Source organism: Hemicordylus capensis, chromosome 4, assembly GCF_027244095.1.
Source record: "Hemicordylus capensis ecotype Gifberg chromosome 4, rHemCap1.1.pri, whole genome shotgun sequence".
NCBI lineage: Eukaryota > Metazoa > Chordata > Lepidosauria > Squamata > Cordylidae > Hemicordylus > Hemicordylus capensis.
The window spans coordinates 317,806,558-317,832,141 of NC_069660.1; the positions used below are offsets into that span (position 1 = coordinate 317,806,558).

General features: G+C 45.8%; 1 protein-coding gene across 12 annotated transcripts in view; it reads right to left on the reverse strand.

The window, feature by feature from the left end:
* Nucleotides 1-791: 791 nt before the first annotated feature.
* TOP1MT (DNA topoisomerase I mitochondrial) overlaps nt 792-25,584 on the reverse strand; it is a 48,331-nt gene continuing 23,538 nt past the window's right edge. For 7 of the 12 annotated variants that reach the window (XM_053249122.1, XM_053249123.1, XM_053249124.1 and 4 more), the window contains 14 exons: nt 22,825-23,447; nt 17,845-17,960; nt 16,741-16,862; nt 14,905-15,027; nt 14,332-14,519; nt 13,527-13,671; nt 11,829-11,972; nt 10,467-10,652; nt 7,989-8,057; nt 7,593-7,707; nt 5,973-6,100; nt 5,490-5,584; nt 2,719-2,868; nt 792-2,588 (listed from right to left, as the gene is read on the reverse strand). In XM_053249122.1, the coding sequence (XP_053105097.1) occupies nt 2,486-2,588; nt 2,719-2,868; nt 5,490-5,584; nt 5,973-6,100; nt 7,593-7,707; nt 7,989-8,057; nt 10,467-10,652; nt 11,829-11,972; nt 13,527-13,671; nt 14,332-14,519; nt 14,905-15,027; nt 16,741-16,862; nt 17,845-17,960; nt 22,825-23,447 (2,307 nt within the window). In that variant the 3' untranslated portion in view covers nt 792-2,485. The other 5 variants (XM_053249128.1, XM_053249126.1, XM_053249133.1 and 2 more) reach the window with 5 other exon arrangements.

Consider the following 25,584-nt stretch of genomic DNA (forward strand, 5'->3'; position numbering starts at 1 on the left):
ACCAGTTGCAGGGGAGCCACAGAAGGAGAGAGGGTGTGCCCTCATCTCTTGCCTGTGGTCTTCCCTGCTGGGCCACTGTAGGCAATGGGATGCTGGACTAGCTGGGCCTTGGGCCTGATATAGCAGGGCTTTTCTTTTGTTCTTAAGTACTGAGATACCAATTGTACAGAAGCAGAGACAATACAATGCAAGGAAATTGTCTAGTGCTCATTTGCATATCCATATAAAAAGGGCCAAGTTGAAGACAGATCATCCTAAAGAGAATCTATCTATGTGGTCGCTAAGACAGCAGTTAATTAATTAATCAAACAAAAACATACTATTAGTGAGGCTATCTGAAAAGCACCAGTTTTGTAATAACAAAAGAGTAGTAGAAATAGTGATCCTTGCGGCCCTTCTGAACACACACATACGTACAACAGCGTATTAGAATTGAAATCAGTTTGTATTTTTAAATTGTCCTTTACAAATCTCAAGTTTATATTACAAATTCTGAAATACAACTCCCTCTCACAATTCAAGGTGCACATTCCAAAATCTGAAACATTCCAGATGCACCAGATGTACCATTTCAAATCCAGATGTCCAATTATCAGTGGCACAATTTTTACACTTAGTAACTCAAAGTAGTCAGCTTTGAAGTTTGGTCATTTAAAAGAAGCAGGAAGTTGAACTTTGATGATGTTTGTTCTAATCAAATCTCTTTCTCTCTCTCTCGCTGGAAATACAGCAATGTTTATTCCACCTTTACCATCAGCACACATTTTCAGAAACCAGAGACCAATACTATATAGACAAAAATATTCTAATTTTAATGAAGTGCTTTCCAAGGAACAAAAACCCACACATTACCAGGAATACAGTCTCTTGAAACCAAGAGGTGACCATAGAAAATTACTGAATAGTAAGAGCACTTAACATCTGTGGCACCAGTTTTATAATGTAAAATTATATAGGAATTAGAGTTGCATTACCCCTGTGCTTGGCATATCTAAATTTCACCAGTTTGCATGTTCCACAGAATTAATAAGTTCAACACTTTATATCCCTTTGTAGGAATACTAGTAAACCAGAAGTAATAATATCAGATGACTGTGTGACATCCACAGTATTTCCCCCACACTAGGATTGTGTCAAAAACCATATTCTTTCCCCCTCTCCACCATAATAAACTAGACATATTGCCCAACAGGTTTCTGTGCCATACACTAATATTTTCATTACAAATATATTTTCATTACAAATATACAGCCTAACAGTTTGTAACCTAGACGCTTGCCCCCACCAGCCCCAATCCATCTTATTCCTAACGTTAGCTACAAATTAGAATCCGCTACGATCTTAAATTAAGCTGTCACAATGCCACTGAAAATCAATACAGTGCTAGAGGCTCGAGAGAGCAAGGACATTTATATGTACAAATGAAGAATTCTCACATGAGTTCAACTGATATCCACCAGAGGCCATTTTAAGAGTCCCATTCTACAGCAAGGGGATTTCCTCCTTTGCATAAGGCTTATTTTGAACACCATCATGAGATGGAGGCTAGTCTTTCCTCATCAAAATTGAAGGATTTTAGAGGCCAGCTCCTCTCTCCACCTACCATTCAAAAGACTCTCCAGTCACCATTAAACTGCTCACTTCAGTGTATGTCCCAGCAGGGTCAGCTGTCGTTCGACAGCTATGGCCCAAGATCTCACAAGATGGCCACAAATATTCGGTCATGCAAATTTGTGACGTAAGGGTTGGAGTGAAGAGTATCTCTGATACAGAGAACAGAGACTGGATTAAGGAAAACTCATCTAAGTCTTGGCCAAAGTCATCTTTCAGACAAAAAAAAAAGGTCCCTCCTTCACCAAACAACTATGTGTCAGTTAAAAATGGAGGATTCAAAAGATAGGGGAGTGAGGTATGACATAACTCTAGTTCTGGGCCTCTTCTGGACCACAAATTCTTGGAGAACAAAATGGCAGAAATACTCTTCTCTACCAGGTTCCTCCACAGCCTTCACTGGCTCAAACTGGGCATGGAAAAGTCAACAGACCTGAACAAGACTTGAGAAATACAAGTTGTAAATGTTATGTCTACACAATAAGCCAGAAGTAGTTTTAACTATCATGGCTTCCCCCAAAGAACACTGGGATTTCTGGCATGCTGGGAGTTATCTGATGTAGAGTCTTAGTCCCCTCTATAGAGTATATTTCCAAAGGTTCTCTGGGAGAACTGCGACAGTTAAACCGACTCAAAACTGTAATGTAGACAAGATCAGAGTCGACTGTTGCAGTAAACCAAAATAATAAACCAGAGAGACTCTTCCCCGTCTAGGCCCACACTTTCTTCTCTTCGACACAGAAGACAGTAGAAATTATAGCCATCAAATTCTTCCTTTAGAGTTGTATTTTGTGGGCACCATATAGGCATAGAGTGCCAACAAGCTACCAAGAGAAGCAAGAGGTAGAGTTGATCTCCTCAACGCAGCTACACCTTAGAATTCAAAATCTTCATCTGCCATTGCTATTGCCCAAGCAAACTTGTCTCTCTGAGTCTTGTTATAAATCTTCTCAATGGGCACACCAAACTTCTTACACCTGTGAACAGAAGTAGCACATTTTAAAGGGGGCACTGTAGTACCAAGGCTGGGTGGGGACATGCACAAACACACACACACACCCAGACACCTGACAGAAACAGGACTGAGGCTAGTTGCTGTTCACCTACCAGGCCACACTGATGCGGGGGTCCAGGTAATTAAGCTTGGAAGTGCCCAGAGCAATCTGCTTGTTCTCTTCCTTGTCCGTGGCCTGTATGTCCAGCTTCTCCAACTGCTCCTCAATCTTCTCTATCAGTTTCCTTTTCTTTTCCACAGCACTGTTTTGAAAGAGCGAGGGTGGGGGTGGGGAATCCTATCTATGAAAATGCAACAGCGTTGGAATAAAATGGGGACAACCTCATACTTTCCCACTTGCTCTTACCAACCAGAAAACCTCCTAGTCCTTATGGACTGCTGCAGAATAAAGCCACTCTGCTCTCTCTAACCCGAACCCTATAGACATGTGCATTTTTGATTGATATTTTCAAGATTTAGAAAAAATATATGACCAAGGCAGGACATGATCTCTGAGTACCAGTTGCAGGGGAGTAACAGCAGGAGAGAGGGCATGCCCTCAACTTCTGCCTGTGGCTTCCAGCCGCATCTGGTGGGCCACTGTGTGAAACAGGATGCTGGACTAGATGGGCCTTGGGCCTGATCCAGCAGGGCTGCTGTTATGTTCTTATGATAGCGGTTTATAAAAATGACACATGGTGTGAAGAACGGAGCATTATTTCACTTACCATGAAGGCTTCTTCTTGATGCTGGAGTCAAGGACACCTCCATGGGTTATCCCCCTCACGTGCCCCAAGGCAGGACAGTTTTGATTCGCTAAAGAAAAATGCATGCCTACTTGAGTAATGCCCTTGCTACCATGGAGGATGCAACTGAGAAGTGAGTAGCTAATGAGGAATTATCATGCACCCTCCTGAATGCAAATTCGGCTTTTTTGTCTGAGGGACCTTTGAGGGTAGTCTCACCGTTCCTAGGTACCAGTGACCCTGAAATTAATAGTACAATTGGTGCATCTGCAGATGGTGTTTTTAGCAAATCCAATGGCTCCTGCTGGAAAGTCTAATAGTTGTTTGCTACAGCCATTGGCTTCCTATTTGCCGCCAGGAGAAGCCATTCCTGCTTTACTACCTCTGTAAAAAGATCTGGCATAGGTAATAGCAGGGTCCCCAGAGTCTGGACTCAATACGTCAGAGGAATGCTGCTCAATATATTTGTGCTTAGAGGATAAAGAACTCTTATTCTTGTTAGAATGCAAGCCCATGGCATGTTTTCTCTTTTGCTTTGCCTTTTTGGGTGATGGGCTATCTGAGTCAGAAGAAGTTGTGTCCCCAGATGAAGAGGAAACCCTTCTACGCCTTGACTTTTGGGGCCTGATTTGGTGGACAGTGTCCACTATCACATTTTTGAACCAGTACTGCCATTTGGGGGGACTGCCTGAGGGAGACTGGGACCTGGTTCTGAGGGACCAGCAGGGGGGTTACTCTCCACAAGGAGAGATCTCACCGGCTTCTCTATTTGCTTCAGGTTCAGGGTCGTCCTGGCTGCCCGCTGCTGCTACCGCCTTCATTGGCCGTTGGAATGCCTCTCCTTTTTTGGTGCCATTTCACTTCCTCACGCCATAATGGAGCTCCCTGCTGCCGCCTCAGAAGCCCCCAACATCCCCCAGGCCCTTATCTCCGCTGTGGTGGGAGGAGGGTGTGCTGGGGGAGATGCTGCTGTTCATCTCAGCCTTGCTGAAAAGAGTGATTGTGCTCCTGAAGACTCTCCTTGGTCCATGTGCTCGCTGCTCCCGGAGGTGCACTGGGCCGCTTTGCTGCAAGTTTTGCGGCCCAAGGGCAGGAAACCCACAGCGGCCTTGTTGGCATTCGGTCCAGGCAGCTTTGAAGCAGCCGGTACCGAAGCATGTGAAGGTGGTGATCCGGGAGTCCTAGGCGCCTTAGGGAAGCTGCTTTGCCCTTTTTCCTTTGGCACCAGGATCATTCTGTACACTCCTGCAGGCTCCATAGCAGGAGGAAGGAAGGGTACAGTAGAAAAGCCGGGGAAGAAAACGTGAAGATGAAGGAGGGGTGTTTCTTTTCTTCTTAATTTTTTAGAAAGTGAAGAAATGACACAGAATAGCAGGAATCAGAAAGAGTCTGAGTAAAACAGCAAAGGAAAATTAGCAATAATAGAAATTAGAAACGAAGAGGAGGAAAATTTTGAAGCTGCCTGGAGTTACGCAGGACAGAAAGAACTGGGGCGGTGCTATCTCCCTCAGGCTTGAGTAAGCGTGTATTTTCCTTTAGCTAATCAAAACTGTCCTGCCTTGGAGCACGTGAGATAACCCATGGAGATGTCCTTGACCCCAGCATCAGAGAAAAGATCCCTCCACCCCCATAATATTTGGTCACTCAATGAAGTGGATTGGCAGGAGATTCAGGACAGACAAAAATAAATGCTTCTTTATACATCGCTTAATTAGTTTATAGAATTTTTGCCAAAATGTGGGGTTATGGTCAAACGTTTAGAAGGCTTTAAAAGGTGATCAGACAGATTCACACAGGGTCTATCACTGGTTCTTAGACATGGCTAAATGAAACCTCCAGATGCAGTGGGAGTTTACCTCCTGAATACCAGCTGCTGAGGTCAAACCACAAGGGGAGGGCAACTGCTTTCATGCTGTGCTTGTGGGCTTCCCAGTGGCTTCTGGTTGGCCCCTATGGAAATGTATCTTTGGTCTGATCCAACAGGATTTTCTAATGCCCCAAACCATCATTTTGCCAAGGGAACCTATGAACACCTACAGATGGAAATATCACCTCAAATCAACTGCCCATGAACCAGTTTTGTTGAAAACAACCAATAGTCAAAGTAATCCAGGTGAAAATGAACAGGCCCCACTCACGCTTTCGATTTCACATCCTTTTTGGCTTTGTGGTCAGCCTTTGCCCTCTTGAGCTCCACTTTTGCATCAACCAGCTGATTCTTTTTGGCATCAATCTGGAACAGCAAGAATCAAGGCAAGTCCAGATCACAGCCTGTCTCTCTAGAAAAATATGGTCGGACATCAAGACGTTGGTTTCTCAAGTCCTGTGCCGGACTTGATCCCACCTTCTTCTGAAAAAAACATATTTCTACTTACCCTCCACAGCTTCTCCCCACTGCTGACTGTATTAGGCTCAACCCCAGCCCCCTTTTGAGCATCCTCTGCTAGCTCAGTGCCAAAGCACACCCTACCAACACGGAGCGGTTTCCAACAACTTGCAGACTCATGCGAGAGGCGCTGGACAAGGAAGAAGCCTTCCCTCCACACCACTAACTCCCCACCTGCCATGGGCAGCCCAGGCCTGATCACAAGGTACCACAGCAGCCCCGGGGGGGCTTTTACCTTCGCTTGGAGGTTTTGCATGGATTTCTCAAAAGTCTTGGGAGTGGCCCGCTGGTGGTTGCACAAGACGGCAACAGCTCGGTTGGCGCGGTTGTAGGAGAGGAGCTTGGCGGCCACGTTATCGTCCTCTGTCGAAACAAGAGGGGATTAATGAGGGATGAGGCACACAGGAGCATGCAGGACAGGTCGGCTTCTCCCAGCACCACTACCTGATTGCAAGGCCCTGCCTCTTTAAGATCCTATGGTCAAGGTGAAGATGTTGATGGGGTTTTACAGTGAATTGCTTCTGAATTATTGGGCAGGAACCAGTTGGTTAGTCATGACTAAAGAGCAATGAGATTAAGGGGACTCAGGTCAAAGGCCATTGTGGCTGGGGATGGTGGGAGTTCCAGTTCCAGCAACCTCTGGGGACCCACATTTGAGAAGCCAAACTTATAAGATCCTTCCAGGAACAGACCAAAGGTCTATGGAAACCCACCGTTTCCAACAGTGTTTCCAGAAGTGGCCAGCTTTTCTGATCTTGGACCATAATAATAAAGAATTGAATTGAAGAGTGGCCAGACAGTTAAGAACAGCCCTGCTGGATCAGGCCCAAGGAGGCCTATCTAGTCCAGCATCCTGTTTCACACAGTGGCCCACCAGATGCCTCCGGGAAGCCCACACGCAAGAGAAGAGGGCGCGCCCACTTTCCGACAGCTGCTCCCCTGCAACAGGTATTTAGAGGTATCTTGCCTCCGAGGCTGGAGATGGCCTGCCCTCCATGAATTTGTCTAAGCCCCTGAGCTAGCATTCAGGCTAGTGGCCATCACCACATCCCATGGTGGAGAATTCCACAGATTAATTATGCGCTGTGTGAAGAAGTATTTCCTGTCATTGGCCCTAAATTTCCTGGCAATCAATTTCATGGGAGGAAACTGATGTTTTCAGGAAGCCCACATGCAGGACATTAAGGCCCACTCCTTTGTTGTCCACCCCCAACATCTGGTATTTAAAGGTACACTGCTGCCTGCACTGGAGGCTCTATTGATTTACCATGACCAAACAGCCACTGAGAGAGCCATCCATGAATTCATTTAAAACCCTATCAAAAGCCATCAAAATTAGTGGTCATCCTGTGGTAGTGGGTTCCAGGGGTTAGTTAAGCTTTGTGTGAAGAAATTCCATCTTGTTTTTCCTGAACTATTGCTGATTTGTTTCGTTCTTATCTCACAATAACCAGTATGTGCTAAGCCAGGGTTTCTCAATGTGTGGGTCCCCAGATGTTATTGGACTTCAACTCCCATAATCCCCAGCCCCAGTGGTCTTTGGTTGGGAATTATGGGAGCTGAAGTCCAATTACATCTGGGGACCCACACGATGAGAAACCCTGTGCTAAGCAGAGATGGGTTTACAGAGGTGAGGATGACCAACAGCACCCTGGCATTCAGGCGCACCACCCGGCATCCAGGCGCACCACCCAAGAGATGCTGGAAAAGTTGCTCCCTGTGGACAGAAGCTCATCTCCTGGAGTCCCAAAGTGTGTGTACACCAGTAAGCAGTGGGAAGCCCCGTGGCACCTCACTGGAATTCAAGGAGTTGGGGCAGCATACAAGTTCATCCCACCCAACCCAAACCCTTTACCATCTGTCAGCGCTTTCAGCTGTTCCTGCAATGTGATGGATGCATTGTATGTTCGGAAGACCTTGGCTGTCAAACCATCCATCAAGTCCTGGAGATGTTTATTCAGTGAAGATGTCTGGAAAACAAAATGGGGAATGAAGATCCCAAGATAGAGTCCCATCTATGGCCTCCTGAAAGCTAGAGCTAATCTGCCTGCAAGATGAGTGCTTATCCCCAGTTTTCTCTCCCTTTCTCCTCATATCATCCCTTGAATTCAACTTGTCAGCCAGCCACAAAAAGCAAAATATCATCATTGCTACAAGAAGGTATGCATGCAAAATAGGTAGGATGGAAAAACAAAGAGGCAGATTAGTAAGATGCCTACTTGAAAGCACCCCAGACAAACCCCAGACTTACAGACAGCCTGTCAAACAGGTCGTCTCCAGGACATTTGTTCTCCATGAATAACTGCAAGTTCTTGAACACCTACATGAATCAAGAAGAAGAAAAATGTTATCTCCAAAGAGCTCACTAACTATATCCCAGGTATGACCAGGGAAAACGAAGCAAATGGCATTTATTTTATTTTATTTATTGAAACTTCTTATATACTGCCTCCTTCAAAGGCTCTAGGCGGTGAACAACAGAAATACCACCAACAACAAATTTTTAAAGAAGTATTAAAGGGCAAATGCCTGGCGCAACAGGTGTGTCTTAAGAAGGGCCTTAAAAGCAGCCAGGGAGGGGGCTGAACAAATTGGGGGGGGAGTGTTCCAAAGAAGAGGGGCAGCCACAGAGAAAGCCATCCTATGGGCCCAGGCACTACACACTATGCCAGGGCCCGGGACACTAAGGAGGGCCAGCTGAGAAGACCTCACAGGACGGGATGCAACTGGCTGAGAGAGGCGATCCCAGAGATATACAGGTGCTAAGCCCATAAGGGTTTTGTAGGTGAGAACCAGCACCTTGAATTGGACGCAGAAGCGAACAGGCAACCAGTGCAGTGAGCATAAAAGAGGTGTGACACTATCAAGTCTACGGCCACCCATGAGGAGGTGGGCTACTGCATTTTGGACTAGTTGAAGCTTCCAAATCAAAGGCAAACTTAGGTAGAGCACATTACAGTAATCCAAACAAGAGGTAACAAAGACATGAGTTACTTGTTGCCAGGGCCTGCCAGTCGAGGAAAGTCTGTAACTGGCGAACCAGCTGAAGCTTGGCAAAGGCACCCCTGGCCACGGCCTCCACCTGCTGTTCAAGCAGCAGCCACAAATCCAGGAAGACCCCCAGAACACGGACAGTCTCTCTCAAGGGAAGTGCAACCCCCCTCCAGAGAAACTCACACACAGCAACTGGTCAGATGGCAGACTGAACAAGAGCAAGTCGGTCTTGGAGGAATTGAGCCAAGCAGGCATGAAGATCCTTTCACTTTGGAGCAGGGAAAAGAAGCTGCAATTGGGAAAGCCTATGATGAGAGGATGCAATTCCCCACCCTCACTCCCTGGCTGCATACAACACACCAACATTTCGCATGCAAAACACCAATATTTGTTTTGCATGGGAAAACCCACAGAATGGTTGGAAGGGCTCTTGGAGGTCTTCCAGTCCAACCCCTACTTCGTGCAGGAAACTGCAGCAGCATCCCTGTCCAGGTTCCTAGGGAAGGGTAGGACAGCCAAATATCTGAAGGGCTGGCACAAGAGGAGGAGGAACAGACTTGTTCCCAGCAGTTCCTGAAGACAGGACTAGAGCTAGTGGGCTCCAATGAGAATGAAGCAAGTTTTGGCCAGACATTAGGAAGAATTTCCTAACCGCAAAGACTGTTGGACAGAGAAACAGTCTGCTTCATGCAATTGTAGGCTCTCCTTTGCAAAAGGCTTTCAAGCCGAGGCTGGACAGGCATGCAGAGGTCTCAAGCAGAGGAAGGACACCCCAGGACAGGGAGGTTGAAGCACATTCCTGCACCAAGCAAGGGTTGGATTGGAAGATGTCCAAGATCCCTTCCAACTCTAAAAATGTTATGGTTCTTTGAATAAGTGGAAAAGACTGCCATGGGGGGGGGGGGGGAGCACAAATACTGTAGCCCAACACCAAACCCCTCAGAACATGGTTTCTCTAACGTGGGGATTAAGTTGTAGGAGTAGTAATTGTTTTTATTGTTCCAATCACATAGGTCATAGACCAAAGAGAGAGCACAATGCCTACACACAGAAAAATAGAAGAAAAAATGGTTTTAAAAACTCACAGCAGATAAAATCCATCTCCAAACTGAAGAGGAGAGCTGGTCGTGTTAGCAAGCCTGACTTGTCCCCTTAGCTAAGCAGGGTCGACCCTGGTTGCATATGAATGGGGGACTAGAAGTGTGAGCCTCCCCCTCAGGGGATGGAGCTGCTCTGGGAAGAGCAGAAGGTTCCAAGTTCCCTCCCTGGCATCATCTCCAAAACAGGGTTGAGAGAGATTCCTGCCTGCAGCCTTGGAGAAGCCACTGCCAGTCTGTGTAGACAATACTGAGCTAGATGGACCAATGGTCTGACTCTGTATATGGCTGCTTCCTATGTTCCATACTTTAAGAGGGAGAGCAAAACAGAATATATATGGTATAAAAAGAATACAAAAAGACTGAATTACATATTAAAAAAGAAAAGCCCTTATTTAGTAGAGTCAAGAATACTTAAGTTTACTCTGCCCTTAGCAGCTCCCAAGCAAAGCCTGCCACCTGCAGCAAGGTTGCCTGATCTGGAGAGGCCATTGGGAAGCCTATCTTCTGCAGATCAGAGCAGAAGGGGGTGGGGGGTGGGAGGACTGCATTGCGCCTTAGAGCAGCCTGGGGGCCCGGGAATCCTGCTGGCCCAGGGATCTTCCTCCACCGACACCCTGCAAGGGCGCCTCTTTCACCTGCTTCTCCACGGGCACTTTGTTGTAATAGCGGATGGAATCCTTGCCCAGGAAGTCAAACTCCACCATGTTCTGCTTCCCATCCAGCCGAGAGTGCAGCCTGATGTGTTCGACGCGCAGGGAGCAGCAGCCCACCGTGTCCGCCGTCTCGCCTTCCTCCTTTTCGTTCCCTGCTCTCAGGGCCAGCTGGGAGGACACAGGGGGGGAAATGAGCAACTCAGTGCCTGCCCCACCCAGAACGACTCACTCCTTGATGGGAGAGAGATGTTAGGGGCCAGCTTTAGTTTCATCATTATATGCTTGTGTTTTAATTTAATTTCTTTCTTTTTTAAAAATCAGATTTGTTTTTATATTTTTTAGTTCAATATTTTAATGTGTCTTTTTTAAAAATCTTGTTTTTAAATTTTATTGTGAGCCGCCTTGGGATTTACTTAATGAAAGGCGGGGCATACATTTAACAATAAATAAATCTCATGCAGCTATTCTAAGGACTTCAGATGGAGCTTCTGCTCTCGTTGCGGGGCTCCCAAGGCCTGCTTCAATCCTGCTGTAGCTCAGCATGCCCACCTCCCAAAAGCCAGGGGACCCTCTCAGGGGTGGATTCCACCAGCAGGGCTCCTCTTCCGTTCTGATGCAGCACAAAGAGCGGCCGTGCAGAACAGGAAGTTAAGAGAGCCCCAAAATGCATGCGAGACTCTTTGGATTCCGGCGGGGTGGGGGGAGGAGGGAAAGAGAGAGCGCGCACACATATACATGCACATAGACATGTGTACATTTACGTATCCTACTGGACTTCCTCATGTTGCCTTGAAAGCACCCTCTCCCTTCATCCTCCCTGCTAACTGGGCAAAGAGGCAACTCCTCCAGTGGTGGCCCTCTTATATTCAGCATGGAGAGAGCAACTGTCCCTCTTCAACCCAGCATCAAGTTCCTTCCAGTAGCTGTTGCTGGCTGGCCTCCTCTGTGTTTCTTTTTAGAGTGTGAGCCTCTTTAGGGCAGGAAACCACCTCCAGGCCACCCCACTCTTGTACTGGGACTCCCCCCATCAACTGGGCAAAGAGGCACATTCTCAAGGGGTGGCTCCCTTATATGTAGTAAGAGGAGATCAGCTGTCTCTATTCCACTGTTGCTGGGGCCTCTCTTTGGCTCCTTTTTAAACAGTGAGCCCCTTAGAGACAGGGAATCATTTTCTCATCCTTTTTTGCAATGTAAACCTCTTTGAGAAGTTTTCTGTTGAACAGCAGCACAGACATATTTTTAAATATGGCTTCTTACCAGGATATGTGAATACAAGCAGAAGGGGCCTCACCACAGTTTTAAGAGTGACAATTTCAATCTCAACTCAACAAAGGCAGCCCGCACCTTATCAATGAAGTACAGCGCCACAGACCTCTGCCGTTTCTTCATCTCTTTGGACTTCCAGTCTGCTCGGTACTGACAGCGGATCTGGTCAACCACCCCTTTCAAGCGGCGAGCAATTTCGTATTTCTGCCAGTCCTTTTCCCCCTGGAAAGGGAGGTGGAAGATGTGAATTCTAAGGGTAGGTGCTGCCCAAATCAGGCTCTTGGGCAAGCAGAGCAGCCTCAGTGCATTGGCAGCCAGCCGTTAACACTTGCATGCATTTCCAGATCCAGATGCAACCTGTGAGGAGGCACCAGCATCTTTAAAAAAACGTAACACAAGATGCAGTCCTCAGAGGAAGGAAAAAGGAAGGGGTCTAGCACTAGGAGGAACAAAATGACAGCTGGTTCACTTGAGAGAGGAAGATCTAGCCAATGTTGGGTTTTCATTGGAAACTACAATCACGGGAAATGCAAGAAAGTTTTTGAAGACCTCCTTAGACAACTGGTCTAAACATATCACTAGTGAAGACTTCTACCAGAACTACATGCAATTAGATTGTCAGAGCCATTTGAGCTTCATTTAGATTCACTCTTCAGAATGTTCTTGTCTGCCATCTTTGCCCCTCCTATCACACCAAAACTTCTAATTATTTAGGATAATCCGGGGTGGTGGGGGTTGTTCTGACCTGGACTCAGTCACCCCACATGCCCCTGCAAAAGGCAGATGCCAATGGCTTAATTACAGCATCTCTCTTTGCTCTCCCAGCATCACCACTTTTATTGTATCACATAAATTATTGTAAACCAACTTGAAGAGCTTTTAGATAAAAAAAGAGGGGTATGTGTCCTTGAAATAAATACATAATATAAATGTCTAAGAGAGAAAATACAGGTGATCCCCATTATCCGCAAGGAAACTGCAGATAGCGCTGCATTCCGAATGGGGTGGGTCGGTGGTTAGGTTCCTGGAGGCTGGGGAAAAGGGCAAAAAGTGGGGGGAATAGTGAAATAAAGTACCCCGCCATGGTCCATGGGTCTCCAGCCTTCCAGGAATGCCTCCCCCCCAGTCAAAATTGGTCATTTTGAAAAATCATGGGGTGGGACTTCCCCCCACAAAAAAATGAGCCACAAAATTACTCCTGCTCCCAACATGGCAGTCAGAAATTACCTCTGAGGTCATTTCTGGCCACTCTTACACCGTGGATAAGCATAACCTTTGTGTTCCACATATGCCAATGACAACCAGGAGAGCTGGTCTTGTGGTAGGAAGCATCAATTGTCCCCTTTGCTAAGCACGGTCCATCCTGGTTTGCATTTGAATGGGAGACTACATGTGAGCACTGCAAGATATTCCCCTTAGAAGATGGGGCTGCTCTGGGAAGAGCAGCTGCATGCTTGCATACAGTAGGTTCCAAGTTCCCTCTCTGGCATCTCCAAGATAGAGACACTCTTGCCTGTAACCTTGCAGAAGCTGCTGCCAGTCTGGGTAGACAATACTGAGCTAGATGGACCAATGGTCTGACTCAGTATAAGGCAGCTATTCTTAGGCACTACCACTACCACCTTTATTGTTCTCTGGGTGGCTCACAACACCACAACAGACAGTAAGTAAGTAAGTAATCCAACACACACACACTATTTAATGTGCAGTCCATGTCAGGACTCCTGCAAACAAAGTTTTCAAACAGAAAGCCTCTAGGAGAATAACAAACCCTACCTTCAACTTGGAGCTAGGGTTCAGCATAATATATTTTATGGCCCCTTGGATGTTCTCTGTCCATGACGCCAGCCAAGTGACAGTATTGTCAAACCTAATTTCTTTCCACTTGTGTCCTGGAGGGGGCTCTGGGATCTTTGAATCCCTGGCAGGAAAAAACCCCAACAAGGAACAAAAAGTTAAAAACATCCTTCCACAATGGTACAGGGCCACAATTTGAATTATCAGCTATTTCATTTCCCAACCTGTGGGCTTCCCAGTGGCATCTGATGAGCCACTGTGGGAAACAGAATGCTGGACTAGATGGAAATTGGGCCCGATTCAGCAAGGCTGTTCTTATAGGTCTCCAGATGTTGGACTACAACTCCCATCATCCCCAGCCACAATGGCCGAAGGGGATTATATCCAATAATATCTGGGTATTCAAGGTTGAGCACTCCTCATCTAATTATAGAAAGAACGAGAGGCTGCAGATAAATTTCATTCCCATTCCATCTAATACTCCTATACTCCTTTCTGTCCCCAAACCTTAAGTTTGTAAATTCAACAACTGGCTTGCTTATTCCCTTCTCCAATAGGCTAAGTTCTTACCCCTAGTTTAAGCCCACTGAAAATGCCATAGTTGTGAACTTAAGATCCCTATTCATATTAGCCATTTCCAGCAAAGTTTCCTATCCTTTCATCAGGCTGAGCTTCTCACTTATCTAGCCTATGGGGCCAAACACAATGAGAGTGACTAGACTTGTAATTCAGTATGTAAGCAGAACAGGACTACAGATATGACCTGATACGCTCTAGTACCCACTTGCTACAATTTATGATGACATCCTCCGGCATTATCCTCTTCTTCAGCATCCCCATTTTAGGGTGGTCCCCACGGCCCCGGAAAAGACCTGGAGGCTCGGTCTTGAAGTTGCCTATTTTCTCTCGGTGCCCGTCAATCATGCAGTAACCATATTCTTCTTGGATTTTATCTGCCTCCTCCTTCAATTTCTAATTTAAAAATCCAAAAGAAACTCCTTTTATAAGTGCAGCCTTTTCTCTTTAAAAAAACATCAAGAAGTATATTAGGATGCTAGAGCACAGATTATTCTAATAGTTTTAAATCTGACTTTGACATGGAAGCTGGAGCAAGAAGCCAGTGGAGAGGCTGGGACACTATAAGCCTGGGCTTATGAGAGGGCTCATCGTACAAGTCCGGAGTGCTTGTCAAAGGCATTCTCCTGCTGAATGCATTGCAATAGGATTATCTTTGAGATTAAGAAGCCAAGACAGCAAATTCAGGCATTCATAGCTGCACAAAGGAGGTCTAGGAGTTCAGCAACATTTTGGTAGCCAAAGGGTCTCAGATTCTGCCAAACAGCAACAGCATCCAAACCTGTTTCTCCTCCTTGGACAGAGCCTTGCGTGCTTCGTGTTTGTCCACGAAATACTTGTGGATCTCTTCGAAATCACACTTCTCCAGATCTTTGATTTTTTTCCTCTCCTCTGCTGTCATCTCCTGTGAGAAAACCAGGAAGCAGCAGCAAATAAGTTCTGGAACTGGTTTCGCACCAGGAAGCAGAGCACTCTGTAGGGGGCCCCAACGGCACAAGCAGCCAGCGGGGCGACCTTAATAGCTAAACCAGTTATTCACATTACATTAGAGTCAAAAGTGGTCAAAAGCTAGTATGGAGATTTCTCTCATGGAAGGAGTTCTGCAGCTCCTTGAAAGACAGGAGGGCAGGAAACTTGAATCCTCATCCAGGAATTGGTGAGTTCAAGACAAAGGATGCCAGGACTTTGGCTTCCGGAAGTTTAGTCTAGGGACCAGTTTGTTAGTCAGATTTTGCATTAGAAACTTATATTTATTTTTATTTTATTTAAAATATTTCTATACTGCCCAAAACCTGCATCTCTGGGCAGTTATATTGCTTTTGTGTGCTTTCTAAATCCCTGATACTGTTCTAGGATGGTCGATCTGTAAGCTTTTAAAGGGGCATTTGTATCCTCTTACATCCATGTTCTTTGCAACTGGGCAACCATGATTTTTAAAGTGTGCCACCCCAACATTATCTGGGGTGCTTTTTGAATTATTTGTGCAACCATTGAGTATTTTCACTTGTAACTAAAAGCTGAGAGAGCCTCAAACTGAAGCAGTCTGTAGCATTTGAATAAAGCTCCCCCCCCGCTTTTGTTCTTTACATTTTACAAGCTTCTCCGGGTGGATTTTTAACTCAGGGAAAGGGGGCTTTTTTCTGGTGCAACACGACTCATACGTTCAGCAACTACCAGTTTTCTCACCACGTGTAAGCTTGCACATGGAAGGTTTTTGCAGGGGAGTTTCCCTGGGATTCCACCCAAGCCTGGGGTGGGTTTTTTTAAACTCTATCGATAATTGGGGCTGGGTGGGGGTGACAGCCTAGACCATACCAAGATTTCAGGAAGGTTTGGGGAGAAGCCATTGCTCAGAAAGCTGGGGGGAATGATTCAGCATTTTTCTTTCCCTCACGTGGGCCTGCTCTGAGACAAAGGCTTGTTATCCATTACAGGGTGTCATCAGCATACTGATAACATCCTGCACAAAATCACCTGATAACCTCTCCCCACAGCAAGAAGTTCACAAAGCAGTTTACATAGCAGGGATTTTTTTTAAAGTGTTATTTGTCTAACAGTGCTCATAATCTTTAAACAAAAATACAGAAGATACTAGCAACAGCCACTGGATGCTATGCTAAGAGCCCCTGGTGGCGCAGGGGTAAAACTGCCGCCCTGTAACCAGAAGGTTACAAGTTCAATCCCGACCAGGGGCTCAAGGTTGACTCAGCCTTCCATCCTTCCGAGGTCGGTAAAATGAGAACCCAGAATGTTGGGGGCAATATGCTAAATCATTGTAAACCGCTTAGAGAGCTTCAGCTATAGAGCGGTATATAAATGTAAGTGCTATTGCTATTGCTAAGCTGGACAGGATCATGTAGGGATACATATTTGCATTTCTAAAGAGTTATTATGGAAATGCAGTTATACGAATGACCTATGTAGACCTGAGGGGTTCTCAACCTTGGGTGTCCAGGCGTTGTTGTTGGACTACAACAGGCATCAGCTACAACTTTGGCTACTGTGGCAGGGGATGATGGGAGTTATAGTACAACAACATCTGTGGACCCAAACCTGAGAGCCCCTGCAGTACACATATAGTTTGCCTATAAGGTAAACACACACACACGGCAAATACCTGCGTCCAGTCATTAAAGAAATTGTTCTGGAAGATCTCTTTGGTGGTGTACTCATGATCCAACATCTTGGCATAGAATGTTGCGATCTCCTCTGTAGCCAGGCTGAGTTTCAAAGGCTTGCCTGGAAGAAATAAGAGCAGCCTGGTAGCAAGGGATGGCACTCATGACAAATCGCCTCCTCCCACATTGGGGTGGGGTGGGAGGTACTCAGAAAACCTAAGTATGCAAATGCAGCCCTGCTGCGTCAGATCAAGGTGGGTCCACCAAAACAAGCATCCTGCCTCCCATGGTGGCCAACCAGATGCTTCCAGGAAGTCCAAAAGCAGGAGATAAAGGCAAAAGCAGCATTCCTGTCTCCTCACTGGTAATCTGAGGCATGCTGTCTCTCTAATCACAGAGGTTCCACTTAGCCTACACAACTAAGAGCCATTGAGAGACTACTTCTCCATGAATTTGTTGAATTCCTTTTCAGAGCCATCTAAACCCAGTGGCCATCACTGCATCCTGTGGCAGTGAATTCAACAAGCTGATTATGCACTGTGTGAAGAAGTCCTCTCTTTGCCAGTCCAAAATCTTCTGCCAATAAATTTCATTGGGTGGCCCCCACCCCAAGTTCCAGCCCCCCCTTTCTTTCCTTCCATCTAACATATTTTTATACCACCTGATATGTACATCTCTAGGGGGTGTACAGAATTTAAAATAAAGGTCAGCACCGATTAAAATATACAACACAATAAAAACAATAGCAAATAGTTATTAAAACAAATTATTAAAATAATTAAAATTATTTAATAAATAATTAAAATAATAATTTTACAAGAATGTGAGAAAAACTTCTTTGACCATAGTGTTATAAAACTTCCATTATATTCCTCTTTCATCATATTTTTTCAGACTCAAAAATCTAAGCACTTTACCCTTTCCTTCTAATTTGGTCAGCATGGAAGAGCCTCTCCCCACCACCAATGCATTGGGTCTTAATGCAAACAGTTCCTTATGTGCACAGTTATCTTTTACTCAATGCATACAGCTCCTTATGAGTACAAGCCAGTGCAGACAGTTCCCCATATTCAAGATGAAAGAGAAGAAGAAGAAGGACTCACCATTGTAATAGAAGTTGACACAATCCGGCAGCGGCTCATAGGGGGGTGCAAAGTACGGTCCCTTATGCTCCAGCTGCTGCCATTTGACACCATCCTCACGCTTCTCCTCTTCCCACCTTGAGAGATGAATGTTGGAAAAGGTATAAGAATGTGCTTTATACTAGGATTCCCAACGTCTATCGATGGACTCTTTCCCTCCCCTCCACAAATATGGGCTGCATTCATAAAATATTTAGATAGCTTATGATCCACATCCCATTAAAAAAATAACAAACATAGGGTCAAATTCCAGAGGGGAGGCTCTGATAGTTTGCTGTAGCAAAACCAAAGTCTCCTGGCATTTTAAAGACTAACTGATTTACTAAGACAGAAATTTTGTGAACTAAAAATGTATACTCTCAAAGTGGTGTACATGACTTAAAACAATAAGTAAAAACTGAATAAAAACCAAAACTAAAATCATAAAATTTTAAAAAATAGTTTTGACAAAAAACGTTTTTAAAAAATTGTTTTAGCAAAAGGCCTGAGAAAACAAGTGTGTCTGAAGTGGTTTTTTGAAGGCAGCCAGAGATGAAGAGGCTCTTATATTGACAGGGAGCACATTCCAAATACCTGGGGCAGCCACAGAGAAAGCCCAGTCTGATGATTATGTATTATCAGATGCATAATTTAAACAGTGGGACCAAAAGGCTATAAAATGCAAGAGGTACAGCCTGTGGCATTTCTATGCAAAACTAAAATGTATGCAAGATTAGAACACTAACTATTCACAACAGCAATAACCGGCAAATGAACTCAGTGACCTTCCAAGCTAATTTAACGTTTGGAGGTTATATGCACCAGAATGAATCTGGTATGAATTGTCAATCAATTCTACTCTCTGGTTTGCAATTATAGTTTTAATGCATTCATTGTAAAGATTTATTATGTATAATTGGTCACCTTATATGCATAAATATCTATATATATAATTCTCCTGGGTGTGCCCAGGAGAAATGCGTCCCGGCAGCCCAGCTGATTGGCTGGGCTGCAGGGGGCGCCTGATTGGCTGGCAGCACACCCAGGAGAATTCGCTTGCTGGGCGGCTGCAGAGGCAAGGCGGCGGGCCCAGGGCCGCAGCGGCGGAGCCCAGCGAGGCGGTGGGCCCAGCAAGGTGGCGGCGGCCCCAGCCGTGAGGCGGGGCGAGGCGGCAGGCCCAGCACGATGGCGGCGGGCCAGGCCGTGGTGGCGGGGCCCAGCGAGCGGCGGGCCCAGTGAGGCGGGGTGAGGCGGCAGGGCCGGGCCCGGCCGCGGAGGCGAGGCAGCGGGCCTGATGGCGGCACTCTGGGGCCGGCCAGGCCCGCTGGCAGCGGCGGCTGCACTCTGCCCTGCCGGAGACGGGGGGCGGGAGGAGAGAGAGAGGTAGTCTGGCCTGGCCGGGCCCGGCCGCGGAAGCGAGGCGGTGGGACTGGCCGGGCCGCGGAGGCGAGGCGGCGGCGGCCGCACTCGGCCCCCGCAGGCCGGCGGCGGCCGCACGGGTCAGCTAGTAAATATATATTTTTCCAAAAGAAAAGAGCATATTCAATCCATGATACAGTAAACTGTGTATAATAATTGCATATATTATTTGTTCTATTTAGTTGGTAGGAGGGTTTTAATGCTGGCATTGTGTAAACCATCTAGAGTCTAAGGAAGTCAGGCGGTCAATACATTTGCTAAATAAATAAATAAATAATTCTGTTTTTATTTTTCCTGTGGTTTTTTTTAGTTTTTGATGCTTTATTATTTAAACTAAAAGCCACAATTCTAGTGATACCTTTATTAGAACCAAATAAAATGAAAAACTATGCTTAAGATTGTATGTCATTTCGGTTGGTCCTCATATCAAGGCATTACCAGAAATGTGGCTTTTGGGGGTTTTTCCCCTTACAGACCAAAATAGCTAACTATGATTATTTGTGCTTCTGTATTTTAAAATTTAGTTTGCATACTGATATGGTCTGAAGACAATATATACACTCATAATTCAGTAAAATGGATCTAAGACACCAAAGCTTCAGAAATAATCTTATTTCTAATGCTCAGATCTGTCAAACCAATGCTAGCAGTAAGCTGTATTTCTATCGATGCTGTAAAAGCAGGAACCTGAGATTTGCTACAGAATCTAATTATCCAACGATCCACCCCAAAACGTACAAAGCTGTTATTACAAAGCTCTTACCCGGACTTCTGCGTCTTCACACTTTTGTGTGAGGCACAAAACGGCATAAAAGTCGATGTCAGGAAACGGCTGAGCAAGGCTGGACTAGGCTGGACGTGGGATGGATGGATTGCCCATGATTTAACCAACATGCCCCCATGCTTAAGCATTCCAAGTTCCCGGTCATGTCACACTGCAAAGCCTGACACTGCTACCACTCTGTGCAAGTCAGAAAGAACACTGAGCACCCCGCAGCCAAGCACATGTCAGAAGCTGTGTGACTCGTGACCTTCAACCTGGAAATGCTTTCGTCTTGTCTCAACAAATCTTTAACTAGGAATTTTAAGAGCAGCTAACATTAACTGCATTCATTATAAGTGCATTTTTATAACAAGCACAAGCAACACACACTCTGCAATGGTGTTTTTTTTTTTGCTTTTGCTTTTGAAAAGAGAAACTGGATCACTGGTTTTCACAACCCATAATGCAAGAGCCAAGAGGGAAGATGGGAAATGTAGTCCAGCTCTTAGCATTCGCCTCTGTTGTCATGTGAGGCAAGCAAATGGGTTGCTAGGCAACCAGCCAAACAACCAAACCTATTTAGAGCCAGAACCTAAATACGATTTGTTCCTGGATGCCAGGATTTGGATGGGCCAGACTAGTTCAAGAAAACTTGTTCATTCACTATTAGTCTCACAGTCAGTTAACTTTTACACAAGTAAGTTTCATGAGCAAACAGGAGAATAATCTTTCTCTTACTATATAATCTGAAGAATGGGTCTGGAGTTTCGACAACATACTGCCTACATTAATCTCTTTAGGTTTGAGGGGTTATTATCATCAGTAGTATACTTAAATCATGTCTGCCCCAGATCCTTGTTGGAGGTGCCTTGCTAATAAAATCGGCTGCCTGCTTACATTTTGGAGGTGTCCCATTACAAAACTACTGGAAACTGGCGTTTTCAGTAATGAGGGCTATGGCTCACCATAACCTTTCTTTCAACCCCCAAACAGGCTTCATGAATTTCTGCCTGATGCATCTCTGATTAAGGCAAATTGTGGGTCCATGGAGACTCATTTCTAAAGCCATCATCAAATACCAGACTGTACAAAGTCTTTACATTTTATATGGTGTGGAAGTTCAGATGGGCACCTTAACTTGCAATTTCAATTCTTTTTGGAGCATGAGTAGAAATGTAAAGCATCTTAACTCTCATCTTAAAATAAAGGTTTTTGGATTACCAATTCATACAATATATTCAACATATGCACAAGAGTACCCTGTTTATCTGTAGCCTGCATTTGAGTGGTCTGTACCCAAAATGACATAAAATGAACATATCTATATGCACACACCTATATGTATATTCAGTGCTAGCACTGAATTTTGAGACCAGGAAATGGATTGCCCAACAGTGGCATCTAGTGGGTGAACAGATATTACCCATAAAAGTACAGTATAACCAGGAGACCCTTACAGGTCTTTTCGTTTGAAAGAAGGATGTGTGACCAGCTAGCATTCTCTGCTGGCATCCTCAAAGTCCTAGCTATGATTCAGTTTTAAAGTTAGGCATCTAGTTCTAGGGACTGAACCTGGGATAATCTGCTTCTGAGTTATGGCTCCTCCTACCTAAACGATGCAAACATTCCAAAGTATAGAATATTTCTAGGCCAGTCTGCCCTGCTCCCTAACATATACAGGTCAAGAATCCTTTATCCGGACTGCTTGGGACCAGAGGTGTTCCAGATTTTTCCAGATTTCATAATATTTTCATAAATGAGATATCTTGGGCTGTTGCTGTTTTTTGTTTTTTTTAAAGGTTTTATTCAAAGTATATAATCAACTTGGCAGAGGGTCTCAACAGCTTCCCCTGAAGTTCCTTCCCTCCTTGCAACCCAGGCTTGGCTTTGGCAGAGGGTAACAACCCCTGAAGTTCCTTCGTGCCTTCCCGCCAAGCTCCTTCCAGCCTTCCCCTCTCACACGCTTCTCAATGGGATCGCACTCCTTTCTGCCTTTCCCTCTCCCAGACCGGCATGAGAAGCATGTGAGTGGCAGTGCTTGAGAGGCAGTAAACAAAAGGCAGATAGCAAAGCCTGAGGGGAAGAACTAAAAGGGGAGCTAAGGAGCTAAGCAAGCAACAACAGCGAGTTTAGGGGCCCTAAGCGAGATCGCTCCTGCAAACTGCGTGTCCCGCCCAATCCCGGCCCCAATGCTTCCCAGCCGATTACAGAACCACCATAATGTTTTCCTGTGAGTTGTGGGCTTTTTGCTGCTTTTTTATACAGTACTGTATATACTCTGTTAGCTGCTGATTTGGGGCCGGGATTGGTTTGGGGGCTGAGGTTTGGGACCTGAGGGTTTTTTTGTGTGTGAGAGAGGTTGAAGCTACAAGCATTTTTTTTTTTTGCCTCCTCTCAGCATGGTGTCTGGATTTTGGAGTTTTCCAGATTTCGGGAGTCCAGATAAAGGATTCCCGACCTGTACAATGGCTGCCCCATAGCTAGGAACAGCAGCAAAAACGAAATCCTTGCTCTTTCCAGCAGCTTCTTGCTTTGAAACGAGTTATACTAGAGCAGGGGTGCCCAACCAGCTGTTATTGGACTACAGCTCCCATTATCCAGCCACAACTGCTGTAGTCCCCAAACAGCTGGAGAGCCTCAGGTTGGCCACCTTTCTCTAGAGTCACGTTTGTATAAAGGGGGAGGGCAACCAGGCTTAAATATCTTTGAATACTGGCCCCCCTCTTTTGGCATTCTAACACTGCGACACACAAAAAACCCTGTCCAAATGCACAACTCACCACTTCCACTTGTTATCCTCTACTTTTGTCTTGTCTTTCCCATTTTCTTCTCTCTTCTGCTTCTTCCGCTTCTTCTTCACATCATCGTCATGCTCTTTTGCTTTCCTCTTCCGGGAGCCGCCTTCCACCTCCGCTTTCTTTGTGGCTCCTTTGCTCCTGCTTCTCTTGGCCTTCCCTTCTGTCCCACAGCCATCCTCCTGGGCCTCTTTTGCTTTGCTCTTCTTCCTTTTTGCAGGCTTCCGCTCATTGGAGTCATATTCCACTTTGATGTCACAGGGTATCTCCAGCTCATCCCCACTTCCCGCCATTCCCTCATTGTCATTCTCTCTCTCCGGCCCACTTTTGCTATCCAACTCATGCTTCACCTTTGCCGCTCTCTTCTTCCGACCATTCCTCCTTTCAGTCATGCCTTTGTCATCCTCTCCTTTGGCCTTTTTGGCCTTGTTCTCCTTCTGCTCGAAACAACTTCCTGGGCTTTCCTCCCACGTGTCGTGGTCCTCTTGTTGCTCAGTCTCAGTCTCCACTTTTGAAGAACAGGCCCTCGGTTTTTTCATTCTTTCCTCCACTGCTGTGTCGTTTGTGTCTGAACAGTGCGACACTTTTCTCACCTGCCGCCTTGCAACCTGACAAAAATAAGGCAGCAGCAGAAGAGGTTACCATAGGAGAACCAAGTGGATATTCTGCAATTGCACCATACAGGCAGTGAATTATGAGAAAGAGGATACACTAGCCTGTGATCCTCACTTTTTAAAACATCCTGCAAGTAAATAGGAAGGTTCATTATTTATTTATTTAAAACATTTAGACGCCACCCTCCAGTACACTATTGCTTAGGGCAGCAAAGTCAATACAATCAACACACTTTATTTATTTATTTATTTATCTGTTTGTTTGTTTGTTTGTTTGATTGATTGATTGATTGATTGATTGATATACCGCCTGACTCCAAAGGCTCTAGGTGGTTCACAAAAATAATCACAATAAGGACAAAACAAAACAACTTAAAACAGTCAAAGCCAGGCTAAAAAAAAGTGAATTAAGGGCTCTTTTGAAGGCTGGTAAAGATGTTAAATCCCAAACATCTATAGGGAGCACATTCCACAGCCCAAGAGTGACTACAGAGAAGGCTCGCTCCCGAATGACCGCCAGACGAGTAGGGGGCATATGGAAACGGACCTCTCTCAATGATCTTAATGTGTGGTGGGGATCATGCAGAAGGTGGCGCTATCCCAGGTAACCCAGTCCTAAACTGTTTAGGGCTTTAAAGGTAACTAACGTAACCCGCGCAGAGCATCTGAGCACTAGTACTTGATTGTCCCCTCACGCCATCACAGCCCCCGTCACCTCAGAGATCTCCCCACCCTCACCTGAGCCGCACTCCTCCTCCTCCTCCATCCCTTTACTCCATCCCCCTCACCCCTCTTGGTCATGGCTGCAGTATTGCTGCTGCCTATTGGCCAAGCTGCAGTCCCCTATCCCCAGAGATCTCCCCACCCTCACCCAAGCCCCGCTCCTCCCCACAGGAGCAGGAGCAGCGGTTGACCGGGCCCTTCCTTTCTGCCTCCACCGCCATGGCAGCTCATTCCCCCCAGGCCGCTGACAGGCCCGGGCCTGTCCCTTGCCTGCCTGCCTCCGCCAATGGCCTCGGTAGCCCCAAATAGCAGCAGTGTTTGACTGGGCCCTTCCTTGCTGCCAATAGGCGCCACCATGACTGCTCATTCCCTTCAGGCCACTGACAGACTCGGGCCTGTCCCTCGCCCTTCCTTCTTTCTCTCTTCCCCTTCCTTCTTTTTTTCTTTCTCCCTTCCTGAGTTAGCAGATCTTGTTCATCTTGTTTCTTCATCCAATTCACACAATGGCAGCCTCCTTCCCCTGAAGGGGCTCTTTCCTCCCTTACAGCCCCTCTCTTTGCAGACCCCTGCCCACTATTCATTCATATATATATATATATATATATATATATATATATATATATATATTCCTCTCATCTACAATCAAGAACATCTTCTGACCAGTAACAGTTGCATTCCAACTGACCTTAACCATCACAGGCTCTTCCTCCCTATCTGCATATGGAATCCCCACTACCCAATCACCATGGTGCTTCTGCTCTCACAGACTCCTCCGCCCTATCTGCATATGGAATCCCCAGTGCCCAATCAGGTGCTCCTGCTAGTGAACTCTCGCGAGAGCTGCCACGCACGGGATTAGCCACGGGTACACTTTAAGAGAATTATATAGAGAGATTCCCAGCACTTTGTATTTTGCCCAGAAACCGATTGGTAGCCAATGCAATTGTTTTAAAACAGGCATAATGTGGTCTCTCTGAGAAACCCCAGAGACCAATCAAGCCATTGCATTTTGGACCTACTGAAGTTTCTGAACTACACAAAAAGGAAGCCCCATGTAGAGCACATTGCAGTAGTCAAGTCTAGAGGTTACCAGAGAGTGCATCACAGTTCTGAGATCATTATCTTCAACCAACAGAAGCATCTGTCATATCCACTGAAATTGATAGACAGCGCTCCTGGCCATAGCCTCAGCCTGAGAAACCAGAGTGAGGCCTGGGTCCAGAAGCACTACCAATGTACAGCGAACAACCTGGATTGCTTTAAGAGTAGTTTGGATAAATTCATGGAGGAGAGGTCTATCAACGGCTAGTAACCGGAAGGCTATAGGCCATCTCCAGCCTCAGAGGCAGGATGCCTCTGAATATCAGTTGCAGGGGAATAACAGCAAGAGAAAGGGAACGCCCTCAAC